Here is an 8,258-nt window from a genome sequence, read left to right as displayed (position 1 = left end):
GCACGCACGGTGGCCGACCTGATGAACTCACTGACATCTCGGGACGTTATCATTTCGATGAAGGACTTATTGATGTCCTTAGTCCGACCGGTCAGTTTTTCGTGTACTACCGAATGGTAGTTTTCAGGCAGATTCGAAACCGACGACCTGACAGAAGCTTCCTGCTGGCCAATGAATACGTCTTGAATGTTCTCTTTGGCTGCGAAACTCAGAACAGCCGACGTCCACGAGTCAACCTTTCTTCGCTGTATCTTGTCAACGTTCCAGGTCGCAACGAGCAGCTTATCCAGCACTCTTCCTTGCGAGACCTTACCGAGGGCCACGATAGCCTTACGGTTCGGATTGCGCGGGCGGTCGTCGTCCATGCGGCGACGCATAATGGGTCCAAGGCTCCTAGACTTTCTTTGGTCATCCAAGGAGATGTCAGGCTTAGGGTCTCTTCTGAGACTTGCACCACGGGAGAGCCGCTGAGACTTTCGGCCGCGTGACGACTCCTCTTCAGGGTTCATGCTGACACCAAGAGAGATAAACAGAAGCAGCGCAATACGCATTTCGTCGAAACTTAGCACACACCGCGAAACGCCAAAGGGATTAGCCAAACGCTAATCCCCACCTAACCACAAAACTCAGAATCCCCGGATCTGGAGGCCTTTTCTCGCCCTCGTGACGTCTTCAGCAAGCTCTTCTCGTGACCACAACATTGAACCGTGCCACGCCTGCAGCGACGCCGCCGACGATATAGACGGCCAGTCCTGCTGCCGCTGTGACCGGAAGCCATGCCCAACCCGCGCCAGGTTGCAGACCTCGCAGGAAGCCATACCCAACCCGCGCCGCATTATCTGGGTTTTGGCCTGCGTTTGCTTTGGTAGCAATTCTTGATAGGGTACGCTCGATGCAATGTTCAACGAAAGGTTGGTACTAAGAAGCACGTTTGGTTCTCATGTGCAGCGTACATGTTAGGTGATGGGAACATTATGAAAGTTAAGGTTGCGTATTCAGAATTCATAAATCGGCAGATAGATGCGGACATCCTATGAGCCGAAGCCTGACGTCCTCCAGACCTGGGCTCTCCAAAGCGTCCCCGTGTACATCAATCAAGGCGGCCTGGATCGGAATTCAGTCCGCCCATTGCAGCGCGACGGAAGCGACTTCGCAAATCGACGGCCTGTTGTGGCGTTTCGCCGCAACCTGCTAACGAACGATCACCACAGGTCTTCCTCGTTGCCCCGCCGCCAGAGCCAAATCATAGATACATATTCCGGCCGCCCCGCTTCCAAACACCTGTCTCATGAGTTCCTTGACGACGTTGAGGGAGAGTGGTTAGTGGGGACGGATTCGGATTACATGCAGATGACTGCTCCCGTGGACTACACACAGACACAGATGGGAACACACTCCTACTACCAAAATGGGCAAGAGCTGCGGGGAACGAACTGCATGCAAGGAACAGATTCGCAGTATATGGATATGGGACCGCAGTATATGGATATGGGACCGCAGCACACGGGATCAGAGGCGGCGGCGGCGCCCCGAAGGTCACGCCCGGTCAAGGAGCAGCGGAGCCTCAGCGGCGACGCGTCTACTCAGTTTGACAGACCCTCCTTTATTGAGGCGTGTGATATGTCTGGGAAACGTTTCATTCTCATACCCGAGACGCAGTTCCAAGCCTCGACCGTCACTCCTCTCCACAGCGGATTCAGAGACTCGAGTTCGGCTGCCCAGGAGTTCAGAGACTCGAGTTCGGGTGCCCAGGAGTTGAGAGACTCGAGTTCGGGTGCCCAGGAGTTTAGAGACTCGAGTTCGGCTGCCCAAGAGTCCAGAGAGTCGAGTTCGGCCCAGAAGAAGGACTCACCGAAGAAGAAAAAGGGCGGCTTCTTCAGTTGGTTCGGAAAGAAGTCGCCAGATGAGAAGAAGTCAAAAGATGAGGAGAAGCCCCAAGAAGGGCGCCAGATATCCATTCCGCAGACCAGGACATATCGCCGGCAGAACCAAACTTCAGCAGGGTCCACATCTGCAAGCAGTCAGGGCTCCAACTCGCCGCGGTGCTCTCCTCAGGAAACTCAGCCGATGCTCTTATCAGAATCGGGCAACTTCGACGATCCCACATTCACTGAGGATCCGTACCACATGTACATGGAGGTAATACCTGACGAGTGTACAGGCCGAAAACCGAGTCCCCCTCCCCCTCGCTTCGAAAGTGGACACCCGCAGCTAAGGTCTCGCCGCAGCAACTCACCACCGCAAGGCGACCCTCGGCGCAATTCCTACATGCACCATGCTTCTCAGCTTAGCAACTCCCCTCAGCAAACACACATGCAAGTCGGTCTTCGGCGCAGCAACTCCCCCCCTCAGCAAACACACATGCGTCTCGGTTTTCAGCGCAGCAACTCCCCTCAGGATGAGCGCCCTCCGCATCCCGCGCCTCGGCGTGACGAAACTTTTGACACCGTCTACAGCGAGGTGGACGAGGGCTACAACGCTCGCCGCTCACCGCCGCAAGCCGACCCTCGGCGCAATTCATACGTGCGCCGTGCTTCTCAGCTCAGCAACTCGAGCAGGCAGGCACACATGCATCTCGGTCTCCAGCGCAGCAACTCCCCTCAGCTCGACAATGCACAGTCCTCACTGCGCAAGTCCACGTCCTACGGGAGCCGACTTGCAACTTTGGATGTGCGCCCTCACCAAACGTTGCCTGGGCTACCAGCAGAAACTCCTAACCGTGTCGGCTCTGAGACCGCCTTCATTACCCAAAAGCTGACTTCTTCTCGGACCGTAGCGACCCAGACCGACTCCTCCGAGGAGACGGGAGTCGCTACTCCCTCCGAGGAGACGGGAGTCGCTACTCAAACGGAAAGTCTAGAACCAGAGAGGGAGGCAGCCTTAACAGCTGACGATTTGGCCAAGGATCTCCAGCTGGCCCTTGAGATGGTGCAAAACCGGGCAGGAACGACGGACATGGCCGCGCTGCGAGCCGCGATTGCCACACTGGTCAAGAAGTGAGTGGCTCAATGAGTGAATGCAATAAATGTTTAATAGACCGAGGAAACGGAAATCTGAAATTACGGATGGACTTTGCTGCTTTGACAGCACTCTCGCTTGATGAAGCCGAGGATGAGTTTCTTTACCTGGAGGAACGGAAACCGGAGATACTTCGTCGTTGGCGCACAGTCCGTACGGAGCGATTCTTCAAGAGCTCGACGCTCATCGCTGTCGCGGCCACCTCTCTCTACTTGTGGTCGTGTGGGAGGCTGGGCGCTGCTTCGTTCGTTATGGGACTCTACGCAGTGTTTTGTTACGTCTCCTACCATCGTTGTGGCGGCGTACTCGGAGTCTTCTCTCCAACCCAGAAGCCCTACCTGCTTGATCCAGCACTACTGACGCGGGTGGCTCCTCACAGGTTCCACCAGCGACTGCAAGAAGCATCCAAACTCATATGCGGCGAAATCATTCAGCTGCGTCAACCGATACAGCCGCTTGACCAGCCGCTTGACCAGCCGTCCCTTAGGATGCGGACGCAAGGGGGCTGATGTGTGATAACGTTCGAAACACCGGTACAGGTAGAAGATGCAATGTCTAGGGATTATTGGCCTCACAGAGACAGGCGCCAATGCTTTTTGACCGCTCACGCTAGTGCCTTCTGCACGGACTCCAGCTTGACCTTCACCCCGAGGTAATCTCGATGACTCGTTCCAAATAAAGTGGAGAGAATGCGGTAGGCTTCAGTGTACAACTCGACGGCGTCAGAGGCAAGAGCGGCTCCCCGTTCGTCAGCGGACAGGGTGCAATCCTCCAGGCTCTTGGGGGTGATGCCCATGAACCTGAGTTTATGGTCCGCTAATCGCTCCAAGTGCCACCCTAGGGTGCCAATCAGACACGGGTGCAGCCTGTAGAGCAGCGGGGTGATCTGTTCCAGCGTTCGCATCGCCTCCTCACGCATTCGGTATTGCCGGAAGAACTGCACCTCCTTCTCCTTCCAGCAGAGCCGGATCCAATGAAAAGGCACGGTTCGGTCAATATACTCACCGAGCGCTTTCCGATCCTCATTGGCCTTGATGAAGTCACATACGTCCTGCAGCGGATCCTTGTTTGAGTCGATGAGCACGCGGCCGGGTATGCATAAGGGGGCGACTAAAGCCAACTCCTGCGCCGTCATCTCCTCCCATGACTCTTCGTCTGTGTCCTGGCCAGTCAGCTGCTTGACTAATCGCACGAGGGCTTTCTCGATGGCCACGAGTTGGGCAATCTCTTGAGCCGTTAACTCGTGTCCACACTGGAGGCAAGTCCTCGCAGGGAGGAAGTTCATGTAGTCCTCAAAATAAGCCATGTCGAAGTGATAGGTGCATGGAATATTGGGCGGAAGGAAGAGTTTATCGCGAGCGAGTCGCTGCGCAACATCAGCGTCAGGTGCCACAGCAGGGCCTTGGCCCTCGGCGAAGTCGTCACCGTCATGAGGCCCCAAACAGACCACACCGTCCAGGCATGAGGGGCACTGGAAGCCTCGCGAGAGGTCTGTGTGCGCAGAGCACCGAGGACAGTGGCACTCGAATCCCTTGGTCTCAAGAAGCCACCGACGCCGGACGGGCGTTAGCTCTAACAAGGCTTCCTCCGACAAGTAAGATATCGCTATCTCGTCCTCAGGCAAAATGTCGAATCGGGCTGCAAGAATAAACTTAGAAGGGTCCTCGTCGTCGAGATACCACACCGCATTAGGAATGCATGAGTGCGAGGCGTACACTGATTGGGCATACGCCACAAAAGTTAGCGGCTCTTCTGAAAACTCAAAACAATTGTGGACCCAAATCTGCAGAAAGAGTTCCATTCGCAGCGGATCGAAAATACAGCGAAACTCCTCAAGGAGCTTCGTGTCCTTTCGATACACTTTGGGAATGATGGCAGCCTCCAAGTTCTTCAGAAGGCATCGGATGTCAGCTGAGGGTGACAGCACTTCTGGGGCGTAGAAAAGCTCCAATTGCTCCTGGTCGTCACAAGAAATCCTAGGAAGGTCCAGATGCTTTATTAAGGTCGCCAATACGGGGTGAACCACCTCTAGTTCTTCGGTGAGAAGCGAACACAACGCAGACCAATACCAAATTGGATCCAGGCGGTTCTCACTGAAGTGTTCTTCCACCACGAACCACAAAGGGTGACTGGTGTCCGCGCTTACCATTCGGAGCGGTTGTTCCGTAAAAATAACTTCCCCTGGGCTGAAGGCACGTTTGGCTCTCAGCACGCGCCCCTTGGCCTCGGTGAAGCCCAAGTCGACGTGGACGCCGACAGCGCGGTGTAGACGGGTGCGGGCCTCCTCCAGAGACCGTTGGAGTTTTTCCCTTACAACCATAAATTTGGACTTTGTGGTGCTCCGCTTGTGACGTGCCACTCAGTCTTCACCAAAAATGTAGTATTCTAAAACGGATGCAGGCATCTCTGCGGGTGATGACCGGCTCCAACCATCACACAGGATCCCAAACTCGCAGGCGCGGTGTACGAGTACCTGCTTGGCGTCAGCGTGGACGCTGCAGAGATTTTTCACCGCGAAGCAGAACTTCCCCCCGACTGCAAGCCGAAGATGGAACAGCTGCTGCTGCGAAAGTGGAATGCAACCTCCTCGTTGCAGTTTAAAGTTTACGAGTTGCAGGAGGAAGTGGCTGAACGAGATGCGAGACTGAAGAGGCTGAGTGGCCTGAAGGACGGAAAGTGAGTGGTCTGAGGCGCTAGGCACGCAGGCGGCGCTCCGTCCACTTGGGAGACCTGCCTGGACCTGTGCCCAACTTGAACTTCAACCCCCATATGGGTCAGCCGGTGAACGCCGTGGCTGTACACGAAGATTTTGGAATACTGATAACGGGCGGCGCAGACGGCGTGATTAAGTTGTGGGACTCGAACCGGCAACCGCCTGCGTTGCTCCACACGCTGCGTAGCCACACCGAGCACATCACGGCTGTGGCGCTCGCGCCGTATGGCCGGTTCCTTGCGAGCGCAGGCTTCGATGGGAAGGTGGTCCTCTGGGACCTGCATGTGGAGCCGGGAAGCTCCGTGGATGTCGTCTGGGCCATAGCGTCGGGACCCCACTCTGTTTCTGCACTCACGTTCAGCGCAGACGGCTCCGAGCTACTAGGAGGAGGGCGCGATGGAGACGTAGTTGTCTGGAGCACAGACACCGGTCGCCTCAAGGGCCAGTTCGGGCACCACCACGGAGCTTGGATTCGAGCGGTCGCTGTACCCCCACAGGGAGGTTCGCTCTATGCATCGTCCGATGACGCGGGATTGGTGTGTCTATGCTCGCGGTCGTACGCAGGAAGCAGTCAGATGGTCGCCGCGGGGAAGGGCCATACACACGTCGTGGAAGATGTGCTCTTCGCTCCCAACGACGTCATCTCCGGGCTAGGGAAGACCGTGAGTCCGTCGCCGGCGGGGTTCAAGCCGCGGTGGGGCCCGAGAGCGCCGCTCGTCGCGGGGTGTGTCCTCGTCTCGGCGTCAAGAGATCGGACCATCAAGGTCTGGGACGGATTCAAAGGCGCATGCATCAAGACGTTGCAAGGACACGACAACTGGGTGAAGTCCTTGGCCTTCGCGGCCAACGCGCTACTGGTTTCCTCCGCCGACGACCGATCCATACGCGTTTGGGATGTTGTTGCTGGGAGCTGCCTACGAGTCATCTCCCCAGCACACAGAGGTTTTGTTATGAAGTGCTGCACTTCATCTGACGGCATTATTTCGGTGGGGCTGGAGGGCACGCTCAGGCGGTGGGGCTGGGACTCTTCCGACTCCACAGTCGTTACCGTCCGGCCAAGTCTACACTCTCCATCGTCCTCGGCATGCGGCGCTTCCCCCATAGGATCGCCTGCTAGCGAACAGGTGGACGAGGCGACTCTGCTGACGCGGATGCAGGAAGCACGCACTGGTTCTGATGCCCGCTCGCCCAAAAAAAAACCCAGAGAGGCCACTGTTGTCGCTAAGAAGACCTCTGATGTCAACCTGTCTAGGAAGGTCTCCAAGAAGGGTTCAGGCATATCGACTGGGCGAAGCGGATCTCTGAAAGCCACCAGTCCGTTCGTGACTCCAAGCAGCAGCCCGCCAGGAAGCAGGCGATCCTCCAAACTGTCTATGTGTCCCAGCGAACGGCAGAGTCTGAGCACGAAGAGTTCGGTCCTGGAGTCTATGCGAAGTGTGGGCGGCAGCTCGTTGGGTGAAGCGGCTCTCAAGAAAGCGTCCTCCCAAGGAACTCTCTCTAAGAACTTCTCCCGAACCTCTACGGCCAAGGAGGGACAGCTGGAGCCACTACCTTCCGCCGAGAACGAGCCTTGCGCGGAGGGAGCCGTGAAGGTCCGCAAGCTGAAGCCTCGCGTGGACAGTCCTGTGACGCGTCCGGCTGTGAAGACATCGCGCAAGGACCCCAAAGACTTCGTCAAGGGGAGTGAGGTGAAGTTGAGTGCGCGACGAGCGAGCGCTCTGAAGATCGACAGTAAAACCGATCTGACAACTGTAACTGGTCGTATGCGACTGGCGAAAGAGTCACTCAAACTGGAGGAGAAGACAGCGCGGAAAACAAAGGCATGATTAGAAGACAGCGCAGAAAACGAAGAACATGGAGAAGCGGAGATTCTATTCGCGTCTTCGCTTTCTGAATTTTACTGTGAACTGTCTTGTGAAGGCTTCGCCTAGAGGTTGAGGAGGCTGCGCCTGATGGCTCGACCTCAGGCTGGCGTCGTTGAATAGGCCTTTCGCGTCGTCTGCTGCTGACATGAAGGGCAGGTTCGCCTGCAACTCGCTCAGCAGCTCGTCGGACTCCTCCACTACAGAGTCTCGGGGAATGCTAACCTCCACGATCCACGAGCCGCTCTCAAAAACGTTGGTATTGAGGGCGTGCCACTCTGGACTGTGGTCCAGCTCTTTCTTGGGGCGTCTGTACTTCCGAACAGTGGGAATGGTGAAAGGCTTCACAGGCGCGTGCATTCTGAACGAGATCTCGTCGACGACATTTCGCATTCTGAATTTCAGAAAGCGACCAAAGCGGATGTACAAAGACAAAGTTTGGAAGTTACCCTCGGCGTTCTCAGCGTTGAAAGCCATCTGAATGTCCCCAGCGCGAACCTCGTCTGGAACCTTGCTGAGGTATAGAAAGTACCTTCGAGTCTTAGCGAAGGGCTGAAACAGCCCGTAGGACCAGATCCTGCTCCGTTGGAACATAAACTGGGACTCCTCCCCAAGGGCGCATGAGACGGAGACCAACCACAACCAGCGCATGAGCAGTATCGATA

General features: G+C 56.3%; 6 protein-coding genes across 8 annotated transcripts; 3 read left to right on the top strand and 3 right to left on the bottom strand.

The window, feature by feature from the left end:
* Positions 1 to 31: 31 nt before the first annotated feature.
* KVP18_003000 (uncharacterized protein) lies at positions 32 to 551 on the bottom strand (the record flags this gene model as incomplete). The annotated part of the gene is made up of 1 exon (XM_067954381.1): positions 32 to 551. A coding segment is annotated over one exon (520 nt), but the record flags the coding sequence as incomplete, so codon positions are not given.
* Positions 552 to 1,020: 469 nt separating this feature from the next.
* Positions 1,021 to 3,000, top strand: KVP18_002993 (uncharacterized protein; the record flags this gene model as incomplete). Its single annotated transcript, XM_067954372.1, has 1 exon — positions 1,021 to 3,000. The coding sequence occupies one exon, from the start codon at positions 1,021 to 1,023 to the stop codon at positions 2,998 to 3,000; it is 1,980 nt and encodes a 659-aa protein (XP_067811503.1).
* Positions 3,001 to 3,065: 65 nt separating this feature from the next.
* On the top strand, positions 3,066 to 3,527 carry KVP18_003004 (uncharacterized protein; the record flags this gene model as incomplete). Its single annotated transcript, XM_067954388.1, has 1 exon — positions 3,066 to 3,527. The coding sequence occupies one exon, from the start codon at positions 3,066 to 3,068 to the stop codon at positions 3,525 to 3,527; it is 462 nt and encodes a 153-aa protein (XP_067811519.1).
* Positions 3,528 to 3,622: 95 nt separating this feature from the next.
* On the bottom strand, positions 3,623 to 5,338 carry KVP18_002992 (uncharacterized protein; the record flags this gene model as incomplete). Its single annotated transcript, XM_067954371.1, has 1 exon — positions 3,623 to 5,338. One exon carries the CDS (start codon positions 5,336 to 5,338, stop codon positions 3,623 to 3,625), a length of 1,716 nt encoding a protein of 571 aa, XP_067811502.1.
* Positions 5,339 to 5,412: 74 nt separating this feature from the next.
* Positions 5,413 to 7,557, top strand: KVP18_003005 (uncharacterized protein; the record flags this gene model as incomplete). 2 transcript variants are annotated; one of them, XM_067954389.1, is made up of 3 exons in its annotated part: positions 5,413 to 5,430; positions 5,459 to 5,694; positions 5,724 to 7,557. In XM_067954389.1, the coding sequence occupies 3 exons, from the start codon at positions 5,413 to 5,415 to the stop codon at positions 7,555 to 7,557; spliced, it is 2,088 nt and encodes a 695-aa protein (XP_067811520.1). The 2 variants fall into 2 exon arrangements, with proteins under 2 accessions (XP_067811520.1, XP_067811521.1); XM_067954390.1 differs by lacking the exons at positions 5,413 to 5,430; positions 5,459 to 5,694 and having other exon boundaries at positions 5,788 to 7,557.
* Positions 7,558 to 7,602: 45 nt separating this feature from the next.
* On the bottom strand, positions 7,603 to 8,244 carry KVP18_003008 (uncharacterized protein; the record flags this gene model as incomplete). Of its 2 annotated transcripts, none has more annotated exons than XM_067954393.1 (1): positions 7,603 to 8,244. In XM_067954393.1, the coding sequence occupies one exon, from the start codon at positions 8,242 to 8,244 to the stop codon at positions 7,603 to 7,605; it is 642 nt and encodes a 213-aa protein (XP_067811524.1). The 2 variants fall into 2 exon arrangements, with proteins under 2 accessions (XP_067811524.1, XP_067811525.1); XM_067954394.1 differs by having other exon boundaries at positions 7,603 to 8,187.
* Positions 8,245 to 8,258: the final 14 nt, after the last annotated feature.

This window comes from the organism of the source record quoted next (genome assembly GCF_019968955.1).
Source record: "MAG: Porospora cf. gigantea A chromosome Unknown PgA_NODE_215_length_28477_cov_347.349, whole genome shotgun sequence".
Classification (NCBI taxonomy): Eukaryota; Apicomplexa; class Conoidasida; order Eugregarinorida; family Porosporidae; genus Porospora; species Porospora cf. gigantea A.
This window is presented reverse-complemented; position numbering and strand designations above follow the sequence as displayed.